Source organism: Mobula birostris, chromosome 7, assembly GCF_030028105.1.
Source record: "Mobula birostris isolate sMobBir1 chromosome 7, sMobBir1.hap1, whole genome shotgun sequence".
In the NCBI taxonomy this organism is placed as follows: Eukaryota; Metazoa; Chordata; class Chondrichthyes; order Myliobatiformes; family Myliobatidae; genus Mobula; species Mobula birostris.
Genome location: NC_092376.1, coordinates 41,528,913 through 41,556,591, shown reverse-complemented (window position 1 = coordinate 41,556,591; position 27,679 = coordinate 41,528,913). Strand labels below are relative to the sequence as shown.

The following is a 27,679-nucleotide window of genomic DNA, read 5'->3' as shown; positions in this document are numbered from 1 at the left end:
TTGAATGTATTCGATGACTTGTCCTCCCCGCTTCCATTGCGTATTGTTTCATCCAATCATATGAATTTTTGAATCCCACAATATCACTGTATTAGCCTTTTTTAGCAGACACCTCTAATTTCCTGTCTACAAAAATCTGCCAACACAACTCTTAGGTAACTAACCCCATACGATTCCATCCAGAGATACATACTCTTCGTTATTTCTTAGCTCTACTCAAATGGATTCAATTATTGTTTTTATGGAATTAAGGTCATCTTTCTCCACTCTCGTTAACTTTCCTTTATTATTGGAGTTATAATACAGCGCGCATACAACTCCTCAGTTGCCGAACTCTTTTCAAAACCAATTTTCCTAGAATATTTCATTTACAAACTTGCAAATTTGCGTTGGCTATTAGATTCTTAGGCCAATAAGTGAAGATACCAATTCACAGATCAACTCCAAACTAAAAAAAAATATTGCATACATCATTTTAAACATGTATCAGTCTGCCACTAACTGATTAATCGCGCTTAGCCGTTGAGCGAACGAGCGCACTGGAAGAAATGTTAAATATGCGACACCTGAATTATTCTTAATAAACGTTAACTCTCGCTCTGCTGCTACTGATCCTCCGAAGAGCTTCACATTCCCAGTTATGGCAGTTTCTACGTGCGCTGATATTATTGCAAAAGTTGTTATTGCCTCCCGACTTTAGCTTTCTAACCGGCCCGTCCCATTTCCTAAGATTTCTATTATAATTTGCTCATTGCTATATTTCTGTCTCCTCTCACTTTACAGCAGCCATACTGAGGCTAGGCACGGCTCGTTAAAAACAAACATATTTGGAGATAAGTCACATTACGACTGCCGCAAGGCCAACAACTGTGTTAAACAGTACTCATTGACCAGCTGAACCAAATTTAACATGTGGTTCGCCACATTTGACCTTTTTGTTATCGCCAGCTTAAAATTATACATTATTCCTTTGCCAATAGCGGAGATATTAATTCACAGATCACCTCAAGGCTTTGCAAAATATATCGAGCATAACTTTAACTATATGTCATTTACAATACTGCGCATAGTATGAATATGAATCTAAATTGGATAGAATGTTAACGGTAGTGTTCTGTGAGTGTCTCAAAGTATTAATTTTATTTTGTAACTGGCCGAGTAATAAACATTGTAACTGGATCCTGTATTCTAACAAGCAATGTTTAATTCTTTTTAAGTGCAGGAATAATTTCTTAGAAATTTTCTTCTTCATCATCGAGCGAGAGAAGAATTGTATAGAATTTTCCCTGGAGTGGCTGGCTATCTGTAATTCGTGCTAATAAAATACTTTTTTACTATCCTCTGTAATTGGTTTACGACCTTTACTGTTTATTTATCCATAAGAGCTGCTGTTTAATGGCTCGGGAAGGCAATTGGTTAATGGGTCAATACTGAGTCAAATGCTCAGTGTCCCGTTTTATAGGGAAGCAGAATGGAGTAAGATGGCTCAAACAGACTTAGCCATAATGGGCTGGACTTTTATGATCGCATCAAACTGCAAAATACAACGTAAGATTACAATTCAGAGCCTGAAGCTTTCGTGTAAATTCGCTAAAGAAAAGTACATTTCCGAATGTAGTTTCAAAATATTCTGTCAGCATGCAGGGCAGGAAGAACAGATACCTCGCAAATATTTACTAACTCATAGATAAAGCTTTTACAGAGAGAGGTATGCTTTCCTGAAATTGCCAAAAAGTATTTGATCTGATGGGATCTTGATCAGGCAGAATGGCGCAAAATTTACGTCAAAAGCATCATTTAATACATACTGCCTTAATCAGAAAAACGACCGACTAAAAGTAAACAAAATAAAGCTCTAAAATTTGCTTTTTTTTGAAGGAAGAATATTATTTTAAATAAAATGGTTCATTTTTATTCGTTAGAACATAGAGTTAAATGAAGCGTTTAAATGGGTAAAATTCTGCAGAAATGTGCAATTACGGCAGGAGTGCAAAGTAAATAATCTCTGTGTGAGAAAGCATGAGTGATCACAGGTAGTGAAACGATCTTTGTCCTTTCCAGTAGCTCCCCGCCTCCTCATAGCCTTGTCACCAAGTCAACCAGCAGCCGGTCCTACCATATCAATCAGAAATGTCAACATGCGCTGTGAATTATAGAGAGAAAAAAATCTCTAAATAATCAATCGGCCTCTAACGGATGCCAGGCGATTTGCGTTTCAAATTTAAAAACTGCTATTTTGAAAAGTTCTCATGAATTGATGGCAAATTCTGTAAATGTCATCAGATAATATTCTTGACAGGATTTCTTTACCGAATCTTCTAATCAAAAGTCAATATTTAATCTGGTCGAAGTTTGAAACGGACGTTGAATCATGTGATAGCTAAAGTGAAAGAAAAGTTAAAATAAGGCGGTATGAAATAAATGAATTCTTCGGTAGAAATGTTAACAAGGAGATTTGCTGAGGAAGTAGAAAGGCAAAGGAAAGGGCAGACAGAATTAACCTCCGTGTTGCTAAAAATGCAAACATAAATTTAAGAAGAAAACTAAAGTCTAATAATAGAACGATACGAACATAACACGTGATTTCAAACACGACTGAAGGGGACAGAACGCGCGCAAAATGCCATGTGGATTTGCCGTTAAAGGCATTTATCCTAGACGTGTTAATCCCAGTCACTCACGTAGGATCAGTGAAGAAAACAGTAGCTAATCTACATTTGGTAGAAAGAATACTGTGCATTGCTATCTGTGGTTCCCAGGCCCAAGTCGCTGAGAAGGTGATAAGACTGCCCTGTCTAATCTATCACTGATACTATTCACATCTGGTCATACATTCTCCAAGTTAAATGTTTAAAATTCAACATATTTGTGTAACTTCTCTGATTAAACTGGAACAAGGTAACGAATTAATTCTAACCAAAATACCTGTCTTCGATTGAGAAAACACTGAAATTGTTCTTGAATGAACCAAGTATTTCTTGGAAGAGAGAGAGGGACATCGCCTGGCACTCACACAAGTTTCCATTGTTACTAAACTACATGAAAAGTAAATGGACTCTGCAAGCAGGTGAAGTTGACCAAGTGTTCTTATCGTGAATTTACAGTCCAATCGGCTGTGGGGCTCCAGTCACGTGACATGACCGTAATACTCCACGGAGCATAACAGAGTGTCAGGTGCTATTTTGTTTAGTGAATCAAGCTAGGCAGAGCTATTAAACTGTAAAATTACAGTAGCACTGTATGTTTCGGTTGCTGATCAACTAGCAGCATGAATAGCGAGGAACGTTATTATGCGCCGGCTCAGATTTATAGCGAATCATGTGCTTACCAAAGATCACAAGTCCAGGAATATAATCAGAGCCCACCAGCGTGTCTCTACGTAGGGAGACAACCGCAGACTTCATATGCTAATCCTTCCTTGTCAGGACTTGAACAAGGAAGCCCCGCTGACATTTCACCTTTCGAAGTACCTGCGATTTCGGAGGATCCTACAGTCTCGCATCTTCACCATCCACAGCAACAGCACCCGAATCCGCACACCCACCAAGGGGCTTGTTTTGGTAGCAGTTCCGAAATCAGTAACCTGGAAGAGCACACCAGAACCCACTTGCCCTTCCCTTGGATGAAATCTACCAAGTCGCACGCTCACCTCTGGAAAGGACAATGGCCAGGTAAGTGCCAACTCTCCTCAGAGAGGCAATTATTTTTCTAATGACGATGAGAGTTTTTTTAAACCGATGACAACTCAAGAAAATAATTATACCTCGAATTAGGGCATAGATGATTGGAGAACATGCCATAACAGGAATTCCTGTATCTCACTTTGGTCAATGATATCGGTATCTCTGATATGATATACATGTATTGATGTTCTAATTATCGCTGTTGGCATTGCTTAGTACAATCCATTAATACTTCAGTTTGACAATGAAAATGTCACTAGGCCATCTTTCCACCACATCAGAATCAAAATTTGTACCTACTTCCTCTCCTTTGAAAACGAATATATTATTCTATCCCTATGATTAGGACGTTTTAAACGAACTTCTCCACCTTTTCATAAGCAAAGTTAATCGAGTCTGTAAACCTGTTGTGAAATAACAACAGTAGCATGAGATATTTCAATCTCACTTTTATTAATCAGCTCTTTTTTCAACCTTCAAATCCCATCAAAACGAATACTTCCAAATCTGGGAACATTTTCTAAGGAAATTAAGGACATATTTTCCGGTAACATTTTTTTTAAAGGAAACTAATAGAATAGAGGCGTGTAACCAATATTGCCGCAACAAAATCAAAGTTGCAAGAAAATTTGTATGACGAAGAATATCTAACAACATCGTGAAAAGGTCAGCAGGGAAATGGCCGCCTTGTGCGAACACGTGGTAATATTTTATATTGAAATGAACGTTTCATTTTGTGCTAAAAGGAATTTCTACCTCAGACAACGTTTAATTCAACACACCTATTCTTGCTTGGTGTTAAGTTGAGACCCAGACGAGACAAATGCTTTGAAATAACATAAAGCACAAAATTAAAGTGTGCCCAGAGCTAATTATTAAAGTGCATAGGGACTGCAACAAACCATTACATTTATAAGTGTTTATAGTGAAACCTCCAGGCTTATTAAATGTGAACGATAACTTAAAGTCTAGTTGTGGAAAACTACGAGATGAACTCAGCGACGAGTATCTGCGCGCCTGGTTGATGATATGATTGCAGTCGTAAAGGGATCTATCTGGGCATAATTACTCCAGATTTGTTTGTATTAAGTTGTAAAAGTGAAATCGCAGGCCATTACAGGTAGACTGGAACACGATTCCCAACAAATGCTTAACATTTCACCAAACAGATAAATTACGTTATTTATTTATCGTCATATAAAGAGATTTGAGTAGTGCCAAAGCAATTGCAATAATTCTTATAACCTTTCTGGAGCAAATTATGAGTCTTCAAAAGAAATCTATCGCCAAAAAAAAAGATCCCCTCCCCCCCCCCATCAAACACTGTTCTGGGAGGTAATTTGTCTTCTAAGATTCTAGGTTAAAAATGATTTACGGCGTAAGTAAAATTAGTGCATTTTTTCTTCTGCTCAATTATACTCGGAATATGTTTCTCAACCCGTAATTTGGTTTACGATGAGAGGACAGGACGGTATTAGGTAAGCGTAAAGCTATAGGGCGGGGGGGGGGGTACAGTTTCCAATAAAGACAAGGGTTTCGGCAGTAGTTACCATGCCCAGCAGCACAAGACTACATTTAGAACACTCTTTTCTGTGAATTACAAAAAAAAATTGTAAAAATTAAAAGTAATTATAAAATTAATTGAATCTACAAATTTGTTTGTGAAAATGTATTAAGCTTGATAAAAAAATCTGAACGCCCATACTTCATTAAATTAATTTAGTTCTAAAGTGTTGCCATCAAAATATATCGAGAAATTCATGATATTTTTAGTATATTCATCGCGGAATGAACAGTATATATTACAGTAAACTCGAGATTTCAAGTGACAAAAATTAATTTTGGTATTAAAGTCTTTCTAAAATGTTTCGAGGTGAATATATTTAAATTGCTTTAAATACAGAATAAATAAAAATTGACATCGATAAGTTGCTTTTACTCTAAAATATAAGTTTTTCCCAGTTGCTGAAACTGGCAAAATATTATGAATTTAAATGTAATGTTTTTATTCTTACAACAAAATTAATAGCGTATATATTAGACCCCCCCCCGTAGCAAATGAATACTTCAAAATTGGTAAACTGTTACATGAACAATAATAAACGGAGACAATTTTGGTTTTGGAAATAAAATGTAACGAATGATTTAAATCTAATGTGGCGTATAATTTACCTAATTCTGCGAATTATAGTCAGACAGGAGTGTTTAAGAAGTTATATCTGCCTTTATCTCAGCCTTACATGAAGTGTTTTTTAAAACTTGGGGTAGGAAACAAATAGAAACGGTAAGACAACGCATTGTTCCGCGGGGCTTTTAAAAAACGAAATCTTCTCACTGAAACACCTCCCGTTATTCAATTCAATATGCAATGCAGATTTCTCAGTATAAGTATATTTGCAGTGGTTTGAATTTAAACTCTTTTAAAGCCGGAGACTTTTTTTAAAGATTACCCTTGGTTGTTAAGGAAATTCAGGAATGGGTTATTCTGTCAGGCACTTGATGATTGACTTCAAATCATTTCAGCACTTAGAAGTTGAAATGAAAGGAAATATTTCGACAAAATGGGCCTTCTACTGAATGAACAATTCTCATGTAGTAATATTTATCCCATTTCACCGTGAAAGGTCTACTGTGCGGCAAGAACCGTGACCTTTTTTAAATAAAATTCTCTTTCCGGCAAGTAACTCCAGCTTTTCAAACAAAAAGAGTATTGCTATGGTTTTCGGTTATAATTTGCTCAAATTTTATACTGATTACATCATTAGGACCTAAATCGGAAATTAAGTTCCCTAAATGAAATGTTATTTTGATACTTGCCGCTTGAAATGTTGGCTGAATCGGTCAGTTTTACATTCTTCAGCTCCCCGATTTTAACCACAAACCACGCGAATGGACAACACGTCGTCTCCGAGTAAAATCTTCTGGTGGAGTTCTTTATTTTCGAAGTAATTTATATGGTCGGAAATGAGGAGCTGGTGTGCTTCTAAAACCGTGTTATCACCAGTGAGTTATCTGCATTTCGATAGATAGAAGGCTAGTTGGAGGAAGTGCCATTAACCTGCAGGTAGCTACCTCCACCTACACTCCCGACAGGCTTAAGCCGCAATTCCGTTATCTCAGGTGAGGTGGAGCCAGCAAGTGATTATTTCAATTCTTTTTGTTGAGAATTGTTTGCTATAATTTTGTGTGTAATTTCCTGTAACACTTAATTTTAAAAATGTGCCGCATTAAACGGAAACTGTGCGTATGTTAACGCTTTCTCTCTCTTCAGGTGGTCCGTTCATGGCGGAGCAGGAGGACAGTAAGCGCACACGTACTGCCTATACGCGGGCCCAGTTGCTGGAGTTAGAGAAAGAATTCCTATTCAATAAATACATCTCCAGGCCCCGAAGGGTGGAGCTGGCCGTCATGTTAAACCTAACCGAACGACATATAAAAATCTGGTTCCAAAACAGGAGGATGAAGTGGAAGAAGGAGGAGGATAAGAAAAGAGGGAGAAATGGTGCCCCTGAGCAGGACTCGGTCGTCTCTTCTGGGGATCTCAAAGAGGATTGCTGTGCTCCCAATACTCCATTTGGAAGAGATCCATTATCTGTCAATGTCTCCTCGTCGCAACCAGTCAACATCTCCGGCTCATCTTTAAGGAGCCAAGGCGCAGGAGCGAGAGACTCCACGAAAAATTCATAAAGTCTTTCCACAAGGCCAGCATCATTTAATCGGTACTCATAACAAGAAGAAAAATTCAAAAGGTAAATCCACTCTGCAAATCACGACAAATGCCACACCGACAACGTTTAATGACAATTATATTCATTGCATTAATGGCCTAATGCAATGATATACTGAAATGCAATGTTTAAAATGTCAGTAATTGAAAGTGACTGGAGTCAGTCAGAAATAAAAACAGTCATGTGATGTCTTTGTTTGTATTATTAATATCGTATACACCTGTAGTTAACTGTTTCTAGTTCTCTCATTTTGCCAGTTATGGAACTGTTATTGTAAAGGCCTTAGTCATTGAACATTATGCGTTCAATAGTTTGCATGGTACGTATTTTTTCCTGCGGTAATAAATCAAATTTCATATCGAGTTAAAATAATTATTGTATATTTGTAGTCGTATGTATACAAATATTGTAATGTCTTGCGTTTTGTCTTCAAAGTGTGTATTTTCCATTGGATGTTAAGACGAAGATTTTAACTAATCCTTCCAAAAAAAAAACCAGCCTGCTTGTAACGATTAAACGTTTTGTTGCATGCGATTCCAGTATAGCTGCCCAAAAATTCAACAGCCATTTCAATAAAAGACGCTTCAAAACTGGAGCTCATCGTGAATGTATACGCGGATAGCCTTGACTGAATTTAATGCGTTTCTACTCGAAAGGTTTTTGAAATTGCAGAATGAAACTTTACTCACATTTTAGACTCTCTGAGCTTGGAAAATTAAGGGGAAAAAAAAACACGCCTCCTGTCTTGAATCAGTACAACGACTCCAGCAAGCTGTCTAAATGGGATCGACAAACTAGCGGAAATGCTGTGCCATAAACATTTTACTGTCGATAATTAGGTTGACACTGACGAATTTGATTTCACTGAAGAATCTTAGACTTAATGTAAAGGGATATTTTCGACTGATATAATTAGAGTGGACCAAAGCTAGGATTTGAATTTCTTAACGAATCCACTATGGTATGTATGATCGATGAAATGAAATACTCATTTGATGGGTATAGGGAAAATAGACAACAACTGGCAATCTGCTTTGATTTATTGTTGGAATTTGTTATATCGTCTAACAGAATGCGAGTTAATTGAATTAAATTTGATCGTGGTCCGTCTAACTTGAAGATGTATAGTTGATTATTGGCTTTTTTTGTTGGGAATTTCTATTTCAACAATGCTTCTCTAAGTGCAAAGTGCGTGGGGAAAGTTTGAGTTCATTTTCTGGAACTTGCACTTTAATTTAATTCTATGGCTAGGTGTTCGGGCAATATTTTGATACTGTTGGTATACTGGAAGTTTAGAATCAGCCAAGATCTGTGGAATTTTGGAAATAGGATGAAGTTCTTCCTCGTTGTGGAGGTAGTGATATTTGACGGTATTGGGAGGCTGCAGAAAATTATCCTGTTTTCAGACACACATTATTACTCGCCTGGGGTATTTACTCTGTGTTGATGTGAAAGGTGTGATTGATGTGATGCTTGATGGAAATGTAGTATTCAAAGCTGCAAATAGTGCCCGCATCAGGATGGGTCCATATTGCAGCCTTGGACATTCCAGCAGTCTATTCCACGATTCTTACCCCATCACTGTCGTTTGGCCAATAGTTATGGAGATGTTGATAGTTATGGGAAGTTCAAGCTAGATTATACAACATAGATCAGATGTAACCAGCAGGTTACCAACAATATATCACCTCTCTTTTGTCTGTCAAATACCTCGGAACCACAACTATCATTCACACCTATACAGCAAATAAAAGGTATGAGAAATAAACTTCTTTCAAGCTGATTTCCTCCATTAACTACTGTAAGATGTAGAACTACTATGTCATTGTGTTCATTCTGTATTTCACTTCCTTAGACTGGAATCGGCAGTTCCACAGATAGGTGTCTCGCTAGATCTTTACTACGTTCCTTGCACGGACGCTTACTACAAGACTTATTTTGTTAGATCTAACAGGAGTTCTTATTAAACTGCACGATAGCAATGAAGCTGAGACTAGATGGCATAGACTGCGCTTCATTGTGCTCAGTAAGTTGAACCAGGATAATAGATCTTTCGGTAGGGAGTTCAGTAGATGCCCCACATGTGTAGGTTCTAGGAACATAGTCGCCAGACAATTTGCTCCCTGGTATGTAGACACAGAAAAAAAGAAATTGCACATAACTGTAGATGTAAATTTAAAAATAAATTGCAGAATTTATAGAAATATGAAGCTTATTTGCTTTCATCCCCCCTTTCCTTTCTTCCATGGTCCACTGTCCTCTGCTATTAGATTCCTTCTTCAGACCTTTACCTCTTCCACCTATCCCTGCACAGTTTCTTTCTTCACTCTGCCCCTCCCCTACCAATCTCCTTCTCCCTCACATGGTCTCACTTATCACTTACAAGCTTGTAGTTCTTCCCCCTCCTCCCACTTTCTTATTCTGGCTTCTGCCCCCTTCCTTTCCAGTGCTGACGAAGGGTCTTGGCACAAAATGTCTACCATTTATTCTCCTCCATAGATGCTCTCTGACCGGCTGAGTTCCTCCAGCACTCTTGTGTGTGCTGCTCAAGATTTACATCATCTGCAGAATCTCTTGTGATTAAGATTATTCACTGCATTTTTGATAAATAAATATTATAGCCAAATATTGTAGAGATACCAAGGAAGTGAACTATTTAGCATAATTGTATAATTGCCATTATTATGAGTATTATGGATTCTATAGAATGCTAAGTGTGAACATAAATACTTTTAGAACAAATGTGCTACCAAGATGTTTTATATATTTGAATAATGAATCTGTTATCACAGTCAATGGTCACTTAAATTATCATAATATCACTATCATATTTAGATGACGGACAGCAAGAAATATAAACAAAGCATAAGTAAGAATATGATTTGCTGGTTCTTTAATAGATTGTCTTTGTCCCAGATTTTTGCTTTTGAGGTTGACATTTAATAGCAGTGTATATGAATCTCAGTCATGGTGAAGACGCCAATTACTGGAAACTGGAGCAAAATATAAAAAAAAGCATGCTGGAGCAACTCAGGGGATCAAGCAGTATCTATTGAGGCAAAGGGATAATCAGAGGGATGCAGGGTCTCAGTTGAAATTGTTAACTATCCCTTTGTTTCCACAGATGCAGTCTAAGCTGCTGAGTTCCTCTAGTAGTTTGTCCTTTAATTTGTCAACGATGTTCCAATTATAATCCCTTTTGTGACTATGGTTTTAAAAATTTCAGAAATATTATTCACAATGTTTTCAGTCACTTTTGTTCACTTAAGTGCATCAAATGATGCTGACCTGTCAGCTGCAGACCAAATTATCTTTTGTTGAATTTATGTCTATCTTCTGGAAACTCATTTATGGGAACATTTACCTAAACAAGCTCGAAAATATCACTCTGCTTCAATAAATGACAAGGAACTAGTTGAAGATAAATCTGTACATGCTTAAAAAATCATAAGAGTTTATTGAACAACAGGTTCCCATATGAACTGAAAGAATTACACAAATACAGAATGAAACCAAATTACAATTGTGGGGTATGTAGGAGGAGGTTGGAAACTCTGAAATAGCAATAAACATTAAAAGGGCTAAATTTAAAAGAAAATGAAGCCACACTTAAATAAAAAAGATGGAACTAAGAGTATAAATGTCACTTATCTCAAATAGTATGCATTCCAGAATAATGTATGAAGCTAGTACAGATATCCAACATAATTGTTTAATTATATTTGGAAGCAATAATGAGCTGACGGAGTTAAAGTTAGGTGTTAACGGGAGCATTTTGTCCTTACTAAAAATAAATCCCTAGATAGGAGGTTAATGCTTTTGGGAGATTTCAAAGGAGATTTAATAAAATGGAGCAAGATATGAGCAACTAATTATGTCAAGAAAGTAACGAGAATTGTTTGTCCTCCTTAGAGTACTAGTTGATTGTCCAAGTACATTCAGGTGCACCACAAGTCCAACCATTCGGTGAGACTGAATTTATCCAACCCAATCATGACTTTAAAGACCTCCGTCAATCCAAGTCTCTTTACTCAAGAAAATGAAAGTGGCAAAGCATACACCGAAAAAAATTGCGCCCACTAGCAGCAGGTTCCATAACTATACAACACTTATTCTTTGCCACCCCTCAGAGTTGAGGATGCCTTCACTCCAGTTGTGAGGACTGGATGGTGCCTGTGCTAGAATTATTTTTACTGTGCGGTAGCTGTTGTGCACGAGTTTCCATTGGGAGTTGACAGTGAGGTTTTGGTCCTAAAACATGAGGATCACGATGAACAGAGCAGCCTGAACAATCTTCTCTCTTAGCGTCATAAACACAAAAGATTCTGCAGATGCTAATACTGTTGGGGAGGATTTAAACTAGTTTAGCAGGGAACTTGAGTGATAGGGCTGAGGATGGGGAAATTGGTATACAACTAAATGCAGTGTGTAGTGAGGCTTTGAGGAAAGACAGGTAGATTATAGGGCAAAATTACAATCAGTGGGATGAGTAAAGTATAACAGGTGGCCAATATCAAAAAGGGTAAGGAATACAGGATGGAAGGTGTTATATTTGAATGCACACAGTATATGGAATAAGGTAGACAACCTTGTAGCACAGTTAGAGATTGGCAGGTATGATGTTGTGGGCATCTCTGAGTCAGGGCTGAAAGAAGATCATAGTTGGCTTAACATCCAAGGATACACATTGTATCAAAAGGACAGGCAGGTGGGCAGAGGGGTTGGGGGTGGCTCTATTGGTAAAAAATGAAATCAAATCCTTGGAAAGGAGTGACATAGGATCAGAAGACCTTGCAGGTAGCGTTAAAAAACAGCAAGGCAAAAAGACCCTGATGGGAGTTATATACAGACCTCTGAACAATAGCCAAGATGTCAGCTACAAATCACAGCATGAGATAGAAAAGTAATCTGAAAATACACAATGATTTAGATGAAGGGATTAAAAGTAACATTAGCAAATTTGCAGATGACACAAAGCTGGGTGACAGTGTGAAATGTGCGGAGGATGTTGAGATAATGCTAGATGACTTGGAGAGGTTGGGTGAGTGGACAGATGCATGGCTGATGCGGTTTAATGTGAATAAATGTGAGGTTATCGACTTTGGTGGCAAGAACAGGAAGGCAGATTACTATTTGAATGGTGTCAAGTTAGGAAAAGGGGAAGTACAAAGAGATCTCGGTGTCCTTGTTCACCAGTTACTGAAAGTAAGCATGCAGGTACAGCAGGCAGAGAAAAAAGCTAATGGCATATTGGCCTTCATAACAAGGGGAGTTGAGTATAGGAGCAAAGAGGTCCTTCTGCAGTTGTACAGGGCCCTGGTGAGACCACACCTGGAGTACTTTGTGCAGTTTTGGTCTCCAAATTTGAGGAAGGACATTCTTGCTATTGAGGGAGTGCAGCGGAGGTTCACGAGGTTAATTCCCAGGATGGCGGGACTGTCATATGTTGAGAGATTGGAGTGACTGGGCTTGTATACACTGGAATTTAGAAGAATGAGAGGGGATCTGATTGAAACATATAAGATTATTAAGGGATTGGACACGCTAGAGGCAGGAAACATGTTACTGATGTTGGGGGAGTCCAGAAACAGAGGCCACAATTTGAGAATAAGGGGTAGACCATTTAGAACGAAGTTGAGGAAAAACTTCTTCACCCAGAGAGTTGTAGATCTGTTGAATGCTCTGCCTCAGAAGACAGTGGAGGCCAATTCTCTGGATGCTTTCAAGAAAGAGTGAGATAGAGCTGTTAATGATAGCAGAGTCAAGGGATATGGAGAGAAGGTAGGAACGGGATACTGATTGTGGATGATCAGCCATGATCACAGTGAATGGCGGTGCTGGCTCGAAGGGCCAAATGGCCTATTCCTGCACCTATTGACTATTGTCTATAAAAGGTCAATGTTGTGATAATCATGGGGGATTTCAATGTGCAGATAGATTGGGAAAATTCTGTTGGTGGTGGATCCCAAGAGAGTTTGTAGATGCCTGCAGGATGGCTTTTTAGAGCAGCTTGTGCTTGAGCCCGCTAGGGGAATGGCAATTCTGAATCGGATGTTAAGTAATGATGCAAATTTGATTCAGAAACTTAAGGTAAAGGAACCCTTAGGAGACAGTAATCATAATATGATAGAATTCACCCCACCTTTTGAGAAGGCGAAGATGAAGTTGAATGTAACAGTATCACAGTGGATTAATAGGAATTATAGAGGCATGAAAAAGCACCTGGCCAAAGTTCATTGGAAGGGGATACTAGCAGGGATGATGGCAGAACAGCAATGGCTGATGATAATGGGGGAAATTCGGAAGCCATAGGAAAGATACATCCTAAAGATGAAGAAGTATTCTAAAGGAATGATGAGGCAAATATAGTTGACAAGGGAAGTCAAAGACAGCTTAAAACCAAAAGAGAGGGCATATAAAGTAGCAAAAGTTAGTGGGAAGGTAGAGAATAGGGAAGCTATTAAAAGTCACAGAGGGCAACTAAGAAGCCATAAAGGAAGAAAAGATGTGATATGAAGGCAAGCTAGTCAATAATTAAAAGAGGATACAAAAGTTTTTTTTTCAGATAATGAGTAAAGGAGATTTGAGAGTGGTGATCAGACCACTGGAAAATAATGAAGGAGAGGTAGTAATGGGGGGCAAAGAAATAGCAGAGGAACTTAAGAAGTATTTTGTGACAACCTTCACTGTGGAAGATACTAGCAGAATGCCAGAAACACAAGAGTGGTGTGGACAGAGCTGAGTGTTATTGCTATCATTAAGGAGAAGGTGCTTGAGAAGCTGAAAAGCCTGAAGGGAGATAAGTTGCTTGACCAGATGGACTACAACTCAGGGTTCTGAAAGAGGTAGCTGAAGAGATTATAGAGGCATTAGTAACAATCCTTCTAGAATCCCTAGATTCTGGAATGGTTCCTGTGGACTGGAAAATTGTGCACACCACTTCACTCTTTTCAAAGGGAAGGAGGCAGAAGAAAGGAAATTATAAGCCAGTTAGCCTGACTTCAGTTGTTGGAGTCTATAATTAAGGATGAGGTTTCAGGGTACCTGGAGGCACTTGAGTCAGCACAGTTTTCTAAAGGGGAAATCTTGCCTGACAAATCTGTTGGAATTCTTTGGGGAAGTAACAGGCAGGATAGACAAAAAGGAGTCAGTAGATGTTGTGTACCTTTGACGAGGTACCCCACATGAGGCTGCTTAACATGGCATTACAGGAAATGTACTAGCATGGATAGAGGGGGCAAAGAGTGGGAATAAAAAGAGCCTTTTCTGATTGGTAGCAGGTAACCTGTGGTGTGCTGCAGTGGTCGATGTTGGGACTGCTCTTTTCACGTTGTATGTCAATGATTTTGATGAAGGAATTGATGGCTTTGTGGCCAAGTTTGCAGATGATATGAAGATAGATGGAGGGGCAGGTAATGTTAAGGAAGCAGAGTGCCTGCAGAAGAACGTAGACAGATTGGGGGAATGGGCAAGGAAGTGGCATATGGAATATAATGCAAGGAAGTGCGTGGGCAGAATAAATAAAGGTGTGGACTGTTTTTTTAAACCAGAGGTTTAGAAGAACTTGGGAGTCCTTGTGCAAGATTCCCTAATTTTTAACTTGCAGGATGAAATGGTGGTAGGGAAGGCTAATGCAATTTTAGCATTTATTTCAAGAGGGCTAGAATACAAAAGCAACAATATAATGCTGATGCCTTATAAGGCATTGGTCAAAATGCTCTTGGAGTATTGCGAGCAGTTTTAGACCCCATATCTAAGAAGAGGTGTGTTGACATGAAAAGAGTCCAGAGGAGGTTCATGAGAATGATCCCAACATATGAAGAGCACTTGATAGCTCTGAGCCTGTACTCGCTGGAGTTTAGAAGAATGAGGGGGATTCTCATTGCAACCTATCAAATATTTATAGGTCCGGATAAAGTGGATGTGGAGAGGATGTTTCCTATAGTGGGGAGTCTAGAACCACAGAGCACAGACTCAGAATTTGAGGGACATCCATTTAAAAGGGTGGTGGGTCTGTGGAATTTGTTGCCACAGACAGCTGTGCAAGCCAAGTTATTGGGTATATTTAAGGTGGAGGTTGATAGGTTCTTGGTTAATCACGGCATTAAAGGTTACAAGGAGAAGGCAGGGAGATGAGATTGAGAGGGATAATAAATCAGCCATGATGGAATGGCAGAGCAGACTCGATGGGCTGAATGGCCTAATTCTGCTCCTATGTCTTATGTCTTATGATCTTATGGATTCTGTAAATTCAGAGTAACCCACACAAGATGCTGGAGGGTGAGTAAATTAGGCAACATCCATGAAGTGGAATGAAGAGCCATTGTTTCAGGCTAAGACCCTTCATCGGGACAGTAAAGGAGGGGGACGAAACCAGAATGAGAAGGTAGGGGAGGAGAAGTTTAGGTGAAACCAGGACAGAGGAAAGGTAGGTGGGTGGGGGAGGTGAGGGGGAATGGTGAAAATCTGGGATATGATAGGTGGAAGAAGTAAAGAGCTGATGAAGAAGGAATCTTCTGGGAGAGGAGAGGAGACCTTGGGAGAAAGAGAAGGAGGAAAGACATCAGAGGGAGGTGATAGGCAGGTGAAGAGAAGAGAAGTGGCAGGAGGGGAGCCAGAATGGAGAATGGAAAAAGGGGGGAGAGGGGGAGAAATCACCAGAAGTTAGAGAAATCAATCTTTATGCCTTCACTTGGAGGCTACCCAGATGGAACATGAAGTGTTGCTCCTCCAACCTATCTCTCAGCATGCACAGATACACTCTGCCCATGCACCACGCATGGGCACACACAAGATCTCTCTCATCCTCTTCCTTGACATCACTTTCCCTGTCCACTGTTTCTATGATAATCCCCTCTTTACTTCGGCAGCTCGGTATACCTGGTGCAAATGTGGTTATCTGGGAGGCTGGAGATCCTCCAGGATTCTCACATCTCACACACAGAACAAAACATGGCCCCTGGAGCCATTCTTACTGCCCTAACTATACACTGACAGATGAATAATGAGCAAGAAAAAGCTTAACCAGGTACATGTGTTGTCCACGCCTCTTATCGCCCAAGTTAAGTGGATGTGCTAATGTTTCTTCCTGTTCACTCAGGTTCTGGATGCCCTAGAGGGGGTGCTGTTGTTTCTTGATATGCCTTTTACTGTATTGCCTTGAGAAGCCAATCAGACAGACGATGGTGACAGGAAACATGGTGTGGGTGGTGTTATTTCTTTACTTGTGACCTGACATGGACTTTTGATGGCCACCATCTCAAATTTCATTCCAGCTCAAGCAGAAGCTATCCAGTGTCCTGGTACAGCAGGTGAATGCTCAAACCTCAGTCACACAAACTCAGTTTGAACTTCTAGCATCTTCTCACTGGATACTGACAATCAAAATTGTGTGTGGGTTTAGTATCTGTTTTCCAATTGGATATTAGGCCTGCTGAGGTTCAACCTTGGGAAGCACCTCAGTGGAACTGAAATCCGTTGACATCTCTCAGGATGCCAACATTTGTGATCCCATCATCGCCACTCCATGGGATGGCCTTAATTCCCATCAGCTAATCTGCCAATGAAGTACAATCTGAACCTAGTCCCCAAGCTGCTTGAGGTGGTACTGCAGGCCATTCATAGCCTCCACCATTGAAAGTCAGCATGTTTCCACTAACCACTGTGAGAGCAATGCACTGGAGCAAGACTTGGAAAATGGCCACAAGAGACACGCACATGGATGGTTACAGTAGTTCCTCTTGGTTCCATGTACAGCTGAAGTTAGAAAGGAACATTTAAGCATCTCCAATTGTACTGGAAAGAATATTCATCCCCAGGGGAAGGAAATATCAGAATTTAATGCATAAACCATCAGGATCAAATCTCTCAGATAGATAAACTAGTTGGTCGTATCCTAGTAAGCCGTTTATTATGTTTATATGTAGACCTTTTTGTTTTCACTATCAATAATTTTGAAAAAATTGTTCAGGAATTCCTTGCAAAAAATTATTCTGTCTCAATTTATTAGGCTGAAATACAACGTTCCATAAATAGCAATAGCTACAGATTGTACAGACCCAATGTGAATATGTACAAGAATAAATTGATCTATGAATTAACTGAATTTCTTGACATGACAATATATTGAGGATCATTGGCTGTTTTCTGTAATAAAATTATTGCATGAGCCAATCCTCATTTGTATTCTTAGAGCAAAACTTCATCTTTTCCTTAATAATTCAGGTTACTCCCTGGGTGCAAACTCATCTTATTCTGTTTGCAGATAATTTCAGTACTCAGTTAACTTCAGAAGTGAATTTTCAGCCATATGTTCCAAGTCCTATCCAAACTCTCTCACATTATTGGCCACCTTCATTTGCACTGTAATCCCACTGTCAACAAACCACTCATCTATAATTTCATTACCACCTGATAACAAATCCAATGGCCTAATTCATAAACCCGTATCCCTTGCTGTTCATCAGTTTCAAGTTAATTGAATTATAACCTCTCACATTACGCTACTGCTGAAAGGCTACAATTGGAAGAGGTCTCAGCGATACAGAGGGCTAAAGTCATGCAGGCGTTTGAAACTGGTGACCCTGTGATCTCTGTCTCAGAGGCCAATGTTAAAACATCTTACAAGAGGATGAACCCTCGCAAGGTGTCAGTCTCTGACAGTGTACCTGGCAGGGCTCTAAAAACCTGTGCAAAACTGCTGGTGGAGAGCTTAAGGACATCTTCAATCTCTCAATGCTGCCGATGGAGGCTCTCACCTACTTCAAAAGGGCGACAATCATACCACTGCCCAAGAAGTACAGACAAACTGCCTCAATGACTATTGCAGAGTAGCACTCACATCTATCGCGTTGAAGTGCTATGGGAAGGTGGTCATGGCTAAAATCAACTCCTGCCACAATAGGACTACAGCAGATTCAAGCTCACTGGCTATTCATTTGGTCTTGAATCACCTCGATGATAGTAATACTAAAATTAGTCTGCTGTATATTAAATACAGTTCAGTGTTCTACACAAATCATACCCTCAGTTCTAATCAACAAGCTCCAAAACCTGGGGTACTGTACCTCCCTCTGCAACTGGATCCTTGACTTCCTCACCTGGATGCCACTGTCTGTGCAGATCGGAAAAAGCATTTCCTCCACACTGACAATCAACACTGGCACACCTCAAGGATGCATGAGAAGCCCACTACCCTATTCTTTCTACAGCCACAATTGTGTGGTTTGGCACAGCTCAAGTCTCACCTATAAACTTGCTGACGATACAACTATTATTGGCAGAGTTTCAGATGGGGATGAGGAGGTGTACAGGAGTGAGATAGATCAGCTGGTTGAGTGGTGTCACAGAAACAAACTTGCACCCAATGTCAGTAAGACTAAAGAATTGATTGTGGGCTTCAGGAAGGGAAGTCGAGGGAACACACACCAGTTCTCATCAAGGGATCAGCGGTGGAAAGCGTGAGCAGTTTCAAGTTCCTGGGTGCCAACATCTCTGAGAATCATCTTGGGACCAACATGTCAATGCAATTACAAAGAAGGCATGTCAGCAACTATTATATATTTCATTAGAAGTTTGAGGAGAATTGGTACGTTACAAAAGACACTGTGGATTTCTACAGACGTACCATGGAAAGCGTTCTAACTAATTGCATCACTGTCCGGTATGCAGGGGCCACTGCACAGGATGGGAAAAAGCTGCAGAAAGTTGTAAACTCCTCTGGCTCCATCATGGGCACTATCCTCTACAGCATCACGGACGCCTTCAAAAGGCAATGCCTCAAAAAGGTGATATCCATCATTAAGGACTCCCATCACCCAGAACATGCCCTCTTCTCATTAGCACAGGAGCCTGAAGACACACTCAGTATTTCAGGAACAGCTTCTTCCCCTTGGATATCAGATTTCTGAATGGACAATGAACACATGAGCACTAATTCAGTATTTTCCCTCTCTTTTTACAGTACTTATTTAATATCGATACTGTATATACTTACTGTAATTTATAGTTTTATTATTATTTAATGAACGTACTACTGCTACCAAAACAACAAATTTCTCAACATATGCCAGTGATATTAAACCAGAATCTGATTCTGATTCTGGATGAGAATTTTAAAATCAAGTTGTTCATCGTAAGTCAATTAGAATATGACTTTAGCCAAAGACTTTTTTTACAGTTAGGGCATAGGCTGTAAAGGTTTGGAATTACTCAAATCTACAGAAAGTGTCAAACTAGCCAGGAGAATACAGGTATAATTTGAGTCCAGAGGTAAATAAAAAGGATGGATGAATTATTTTACAGATGGGATTGGATGGTGCTGTCAATGTTGAAAGAGATAGTCTTAATTATTTGGATATATAATTAGAATCAAAAACCAGGCTCAAATGTGATATCAAGGTTGCACATCCAACAGTTGCTGGGCAAAATGATCAAGGAAGTAATATATGAATGGGAATGTGAGCAATAGCTTTGATCTTCTCAATTTTAATAGGAGTAAGTGTCTGCTTGTCTAGTACAGGACCTCAAACTAGCTATCACATTTTTTAATTCCAGCCTTTATTGCCATTTCTGATTGTCCTTTTACAGGTGAAGATGACCACCTTTTAGATCTGCCAATGAGGATATTCCATGATGCTGTAGAGAAGGGCGTTCTAGGGTTAGTTTAGCAAGCAAGAAAAAGTGATACATTTCTAAATCAGAATGATGTGGAAGTTAGAAAGGAGCTTGCAGTTGATGGTGGCCATGCAACTATTACCCTTTGCGGCACAAGTCATGAATTCCAACAATGTAATTAGAGTGGCTAGCACAAGTGACTGACTTCAGTGCATTTTGTTGATAATGTACACTTCTGCTATCATGTGCCAGTAGTGGAAATGTAAATATGTAATATGGGAAATATGATGCCAGTCAGAAGGATAGTGTTTTCCTGGATAGTTTCAATTTATTTTAAGTCATTGGCACTGCAAACATGCAGGAAAATGTAAAGTACTTCATCACATTCCTGAAGTGTGTATTTTGATGGTAGAAAGTCTTTGAGTTGTCCAGAGTATCTCACTCAAGGTAGGATTCCCAGCATTTAAGTGATTAGTCACAGTCTGGTTGAAATTTTGTTGAATTTCCCTTCAATATTGATGGTAAAGAAAATGAATATCAAGGGAAGTGATTGAAATATTCAGGAGCACAAGAAGATAGGAGCAGAAATAGAGCACCAAGCCTCTCAAGCCTGGCCTTCCATTTTATACTGCCATGGTTGATCAATGCTGGCCTTGACTCTTCTTCAGTTACCTGTCGCACTAAAGTTCTGGGTCTTTCAAATATTTATTTAGCTCCACCTTTAGGGGCAGAATAGTTCAGAGATTCTGGAGACTAGACTTCTCTTGTGGGTAATTGATGATGGCACCTTTTATCATTTAGCGCTGACTGAGAATAGACTGGTTGGGAATTACTCAGATTAGATTTTTGCTGATTTTTGTAAACATTCAAGATTTCGATTTTGTTAGGTGACTGTCAGTGTTGTACCTTTACTGGAATAGCTTAGCCTGAGATACAGCAGGTTCCAAAGCACAGATTTTCAGTAATATGACTTGTATGTTGTCTTGAGCCAATCCCTTTGTAACATCGGGTGAAATAAATCAAATGGGCCGGAGAGTGGCCCAATTCTTAGGATGGTCTTCCACTCAGGACTCCTGAGTGAACGTTGCAATGACTGCTTTTGTCTTATATTTAGCACTCTCACTGCACTGGGACCTGCCATTGCTGGAGCCTCCTCCCATTCACTGTTTTAATTGTCCACCACCTTTCACAATGGGGAGGTTGAAGCATGGGAGCAGGGTTGACCTCTTGGCATGACGGTCAGTGAGGGAGACGCAAGGACATTAGGCTACACGTTGTGATCATTTACATTTCTGTTGCTGCTGGAGCACAGCACCTCATGAATGCCCAATTTTGAGATGCCAGATCTGTTGTGAGTTTATTCCGTTTGACAAAATCATACAAAATGATGAAGGAGTGCAGGTGGAACACTTCATCCATAAGGAGTTGTAATGGAAGTATTAGTCAATATTCTCAAACAAGAGGAATTCTGCAGATGCTGGAAATTCAAGCAACACACATCAAAGTTGCTGGTGAACGCAGCAGGCCAGGCAGCATCTCTAGGAAGAGGTGCAGTCGACGTTTCAGGCCGAGACCCTTCGTCAGGACTAAGGAACAACACCTTATATTCCGTCTGGGTAGCCTCCAACCTGATGGCATGAACATCGACTTCTCTAACTTCCGCTAATGCCCCACCTCCCCCTCGTACCCCATCTGTTACTTATTTTTATACACACATTCTTTCTCTCACTCTCCTTTTTCTCCCTCTGTCCCTCTGAATATACCTCTTGCCCATCCTCTGGGTCCCCCCCTCCCTTGTCTTTCTTCCCGGACCTCCTGTCCCATGATCTTCTCATATCCCTTTTGCCTATCACCTGTCCAGCTCTTGGCTCCATCCCTCCCTCTCCTGTCTTCTCCTATCATTTTGGATCTCCCCCTCCCCCTCCAACTTTCAAATCCCTTACTCACTCTTCCTTCAGTTAGTCCTGACGAACGGTCTCGGCCTGAAACGTTGACTGCACCTCTTCCTAGTGATGCTGCCTGGCCTGCTGCGTTCACCAGCAATCAATATTCTCAGGTAGGGTGATGAACATGAGTTTAATCCCTTTGTTGGTTCACACTACCTGATGCAGACAGAGGCTGCTAGCTCTGCCCTTCAGTACACTGCAGCCTGGTGCTCATGTCAGCAGGTCACTTGGTGATGGGCATTTAAGTCCTGATCCACAAAGTATATTTTGCGTCCTTGCTGATTTCAATGCTTCTTCCAAGTATTGTTCAATTTAAAGACAGTGGCCATCTACTGAAAGAATTCGTGTGATTCTGAACAATTTGAATAAAGAAATCCTTTTCTTCTTCTCAGTCCCAAATTTGCAAATGTCTCCTGGCTCCCAGGTATATCAGTTCGATATTCATGAACTGTATGATACCTGATATATATTTAATGATTTGTCAATAAGTAAGTCTGTTTCTTCAGTAGAGCTAATATTAATTATTACGTAGGAATGTTGTGAGATACCATTTAAACCCAGACACATGCAATAACTTGCTTCATCCCATACCGCCACCTGTTGGTTAAAATTGATTTAGACTACTGGTGAAAAACTGGGAGCCTGAGAAATTCCCACCCGCCATTAGCTTGTAAGGAAAACGTTCGGAGCAATTTCATGTGAATATATAACAATACTAAACATTTATAATGCAATCCACGCTGCGCGGCCATTAGTGCACTTGAGTTAACATAACATAACTAAAAATTAGTAATTACGAATTCAGCGCCTGGCATCTTGACATCGTTTGGAGTTGCCATATCAATGATATTTATGCATGGGAACGTGCAGAACTTAGCACTGCCCTATGTAATGTAATACGGATGTGTACAATAGAAGGACTTGCAGACTTCGAGATTCTGAACGAGCCAGTTCATTCTCCTAGTCAGGTTATCGAGACAGTTCGAGAAGAAATGTAAATTTCAAACTAGTGGCAGTCCCTTTGAGAAACTGAGTTAATATTTTCTAAAATTCACTTCTTGCCGCAAAAATTCAAATAGTTAAATGTGACGATATTTGTCTAATATAATCAGTGGGAATGTTTCCTTCCAAAACAGTAGCAAGTCCTGGGGACGCCGGGGACACAGCTTTGGTATTTATTTATTTATTGTTTAGGGATAGCGTGGAATTGGCCCTTCCAGCTGCGCTGTCCAGCAACCCACGAGTTAATCCTAATCTAACCACGGGACCATTTACTGTACAATGGCCAATTAATCTTCTTTGTAGTGTGGGAGGAAACTGGAGCACCCGGAGAAAACCCACGCATTCCAGGGGGAGAACAACTTCCTTACACCAGGATGCTGGGATTGTGCTCCGAGCGCCGACGTCCCGAGCGGTAATGGCGTCGCGCTAAATCACTACGCCAGCCGTTGCAGACATTGGCATGAGGACATAATTAGGAGTGGAACTGGGGCGATTAATTTCCAAAGCACGAGTGACCGTTAACGACATGGCAAACAGAATGTGAATTAGGAGATCGTACAGAATTTAAGGGAGTTCGAAGACTTCTGATTATTGTTCTTAAATTGTCTAAAGAGCCTTCACTGAGGTAATGTTCCTAAAACTGGTGAAGTACGTAGAAAAGTCTTTGCACTGTCATGTACGTTTACAGCTTCTTTCTATATAATGTGATTGTACGGGCAATGAAGAATAGACCATAAATGTTGACTTTACTGAGATGACCAAATCCTAAAAAATGAATACATTGAAAAATATTACACACTTGTGTATAGAAAATATTTAAAAATTCTAAAACCTTTTTCATAAACAAAAAAATAAATTAATAATGCCTTTTTCTACCACAGTGTTATATTTTTTACATTAGAACTAAAATGAAAACAACAGCAAATGTACAAGAACATTACAATTATTAAGATGATAGGAATGACTGCAGAACTGCACAATCTTAGATGAACCAAGAGAACAATACCTGTTGAGCTGGCTTATTACGTAATAAACTTTCCATAAGTTCAGAAACATAAGTCATTTGAACGTAAACATCAGCTCTGGATATGTTAAGTAACTGGGTAGGATGTTGTGAATTTAGAGTCACCGAGTTCTACTGCATTCCTTTCAGCCCTATTCATCCATATTGTCCAAGATACCAGGCTGAGCTAGTCCCGTTTGCTCCGGAACTCTCTAAACATTTCCTGTCCATGTACCTGTCTGAATGTTGTCATTGTTATCCATTCCTAGCATTTTCGATGGCAGCTTGTTCCACCTTCACTCTGTGTAAAAGCTGCCACCCCTCTCTCCCTCACTCTGGTGCCAAAGCCCTGACCGATGAAGGCAGGCATGCCGAATTCCTTTTTCACAACCCTGTCTAATTGTATGGTCTCTCTCAGTGAACTGTTTAAAATATCTTCATGTATTTGCCTTTCTTGCAGGGCTTTTTAAACTTTTCTATGTCAACACACCAAAACAAACAATCATTGTTTTCTAAAATTTCATATGATGTTTCACTATGATACGGTTTTCCAATCCTATTTGTGTCAACACATTATGTCCACTGATCATCTTTAAAAGATTTAGTTAGTTGATTTTCATTTAAAATACTAATAATGGGACCAATTTAGCTGCTTTCAGTACTTCAACTGTCGTAGAAGATTTCATTTAAGATTACATTTAATTATATTAGAATTCTTACTGAATAGAAACATACAGATGTGGGTCAGAATGAGTAGGATTAAAATATTGAATTAAATTAATTTTATTTCTTACATCCTTCACATACATGAGGAGTAAAAATCTCCACCTAAATGTGCCATCTGCAATCATAGTAATTTATAATAATTTATAATAAATAGAACAGTCAATGTAACATAGAATACACTCAAATCAGCGTGAGCTCATCAGTCTGATGGCCTGGTGGGAGAAGCTGTTCTGGAGCCTGTTGGTCTTGGCTTTTATGCTGCGGTACTGCTTCCCGGATGGTAGCAGTTGGAGTGAATCAGGTCCCCAGTGATCCTTCGGGCCCTTTTTACACACCTGTCCTTGTAAATGTCCTGAATCATGGGAAGTTCACAATTACAGATGCACTGGGCTGTCCACACCACTCTCTGCAGAGTCCTGTGATTGAGGGAAGTACAGTTCCCATACCAGGCAGTGATGCAGCCAGTCAGGATGCTCTCAATTGTGCCCCTGTAGAAAGTTCTTAGGATTTGAGGGCCTGTACTTCCTCAACCATCTGAGGTGAAAGAGGCACTGTTGTGCCTTTTTCACCACACAGCTGGTATGTACAGACCACGCGAGGTTCTCAGTGATGTGGATGCTAAGGAACTAGAAGCTGTTTACCCTCTCAATCCCAGCACCATTGATGTCAATAGGGGTTAGCCCATCTCCATTCCTCCTGTAATCCACAAACAACTCCTTTGTTTTTGTGACATTGAGGGAGAGGCTGCTAAGAAAATGTAAGAATTAATTAAAATGCTAATCAAATAGTTTTAATAATATTGAAATAAGTCTGAGTGTGACTCTTGGAAATCGGCTTATAGCATGTTTTTTCTTGGTCTGATCATTGTTGTGATCAGTCTGAGTTTATGCCCAGGCATTGATTTCAGTAATTGATCTTCAATTATGCCAGAGTTGGAAAAACAGATTCACACAAGCCTTTAAGAACACAAAACATAAGGATATAAAAAATGGATCAGGATCAGTCCCTCAAGCCTGTCCTATCATTCAATGTGGTCATGGCTGAACTATCCCAGCTCTCATCTCCTCATCTGCTCCAGCTCCTCAAAGCCCTTAAAACCCCTTGAACTTTCAATAAAATATGTCTACTTCCTCTTTAAATATCCCTAATGAGAATTCCAGAGATAGACACATGCCAGTTTAAAATGTCCAATAATCTTATAATTTCATCCCTTGTTTGAGTTTCTCCCACTAGTGCAAATATCTTGACATCTACCCAACTCCTCAGGATCTTAAATGTTTCAGTGAGATCACCACACATTCTTCCAAACTCCAAAGAATGTTAGTGATTGGTGATGAGCCAACATGTTCAGCTCAGGAATTAGACAAATGAATCTCTTTTCAACTGTGTCAAATGCTAGTATACTTTTCTTAAGTTGCTTAAACTGTTAAAAATTTTCAGAAGCACATTTACAGGTTTTCATAACCAAACATAAGAAATTTTCCTGCTGACGTTTGGAAATTCAGAATCCCATCATTATCCTTGTTTCAAAAGTAAATTGCTTCCTGCATTACATTGCATTGATATCAACGTTTGCACTGTGGTGTTCCTTCTCCTTTGATATGCATAAACTAACCTGGTAAGATGCTTTCAAGGCTGACTGGTTTCCTTGGATTGCCAGAGGAAGATTACTTAATTATTAAAAGTAAAATAATATCAAGCAAGCCGCAATATTCTGGTTTAATGGTAATGAATATGTGTTATGTTCAACCCTATGGACTAGAGTCAATAAGCAAGGAAGCATGCTATTCAGCCCACCACATCCTATTAATATTATTCTCATCTTCCAGCACTTGATCCATCTTCTTCTACGCTTTGGCAATGTAAATGCTTATCCAAACACTTCTGAATTGTTGTCAGTGACTGCTTCCATCACTGTCTCCGGCACTGCATTCCAAGTACTCACCATTCTCTAGGTGAAAAAGGTGTCCCTCAGATTCCCTTTAAACCTCTTACTCCTTAACCTCAACCTATGTGTTCTAGGTTTATTTTCCTCTGCTGAGGGGAATAATTCCCTGCAGTCTACTTGGATTCTGGTGGGCTGGTCAATACCAAACAAGAGAAAACCTGCACAGCTGGAAATCCAAGCAACACACACAAAATGCTGGAGGAGCTCAGCAGGCCAGGCAGCATCTGCAGAAAAGAGTACAGTTGACATTGGGTTGGTCAATTTTTTTGTGTTTAGGCCTCCTTTTTTTATAAGGTGGAAGTACCACCACAAACTAAAATGAACCCTTGCTTGATCTTATTGTTTCACAATCAAAGCACTACTTTTAGATATTCACTGAGAGATTGGGGATAAAACCAAAGATTATCCTTGATGATTCATTGCTAAATAAAGCCTCAGGTCAATGGTCTTTAAGCTTTCCTTTGACAGCACATTACCCCAAACACATGTTGTTGTCCTGAATTATAAATTACTTTTATAAAACACAGATTTTTTTTTAAAAAATCACTATGTTTGGGCACTGTTTTCACTAAATCCAGTACACAAAGCCAGAGGAGTGTACACACTTGGCCAAATTCGAACAATATCTATCATAGTTAGACTTTAGCCATACAGAGCAAATACAGTCTGTACTGTGATCAAATATGCACTCACAATTGCACAGTTTGGGTCTCACTCTCCTCCCAGTCCCTGTCCCATGAAATTCCACCACCATCTTTTCCCTTCCCCTAAACTCCCTGCTCCTTCAAACCCCTTCTCCAATATACAGCCTTCCCCAGATCCCCTTATCCTGAACTATGCTTTCCGTTAGTCCTCTACCACAATTCCTTCTCCTAACCTGCTGATTCCCTCAATCAACATTCTCTATCTTCCATCCTCCCTCATGTTCTCCTCTGAACACTTTGTTTTTTTCCCCCTCATTTCTCTGCCACCCATCCTCAATCACCCTAAATCCCACTTCTCCACAATCCCCCTCCCTGCCCCCACTC

General features: G+C 39.7%; 1 protein-coding gene across 1 annotated transcript; it reads left to right on the top strand.

Moving 5' to 3' along the window:
• Positions 1–3,268: 3,268 nt before the first annotated feature.
• Positions 3,269–7,370, top strand: pdx1 (pancreatic and duodenal homeobox 1). The gene is made up of 2 exons (XM_072264571.1): positions 3,269–3,671; positions 6,955–7,370. Exons 1-2 carry the CDS (start codon positions 3,269–3,271, stop codon positions 7,368–7,370), a joined length of 819 nt encoding a protein of 272 aa, XP_072120672.1.
• The last annotated feature ends 20,309 nt before the right edge of the window (positions 7,371–27,679 follow it).

Excerpts from the sequence above, each read along its gene's own strand:
- pdx1 (XM_072264571.1), top strand. The coding sequence starts at position 3,269 with ATGAATAGCGAGGAACGTTATTATGCGCCGGCTCAGATTTATAGCGAA. Across the intron at positions 3,672-6,954 it reads CTGGAAAGGACAATGGCCAG|GTGGTCCGTTCATGGCGGAG; the intron begins GTAAGTGCCAAC and ends CTCTCTCTTCAG.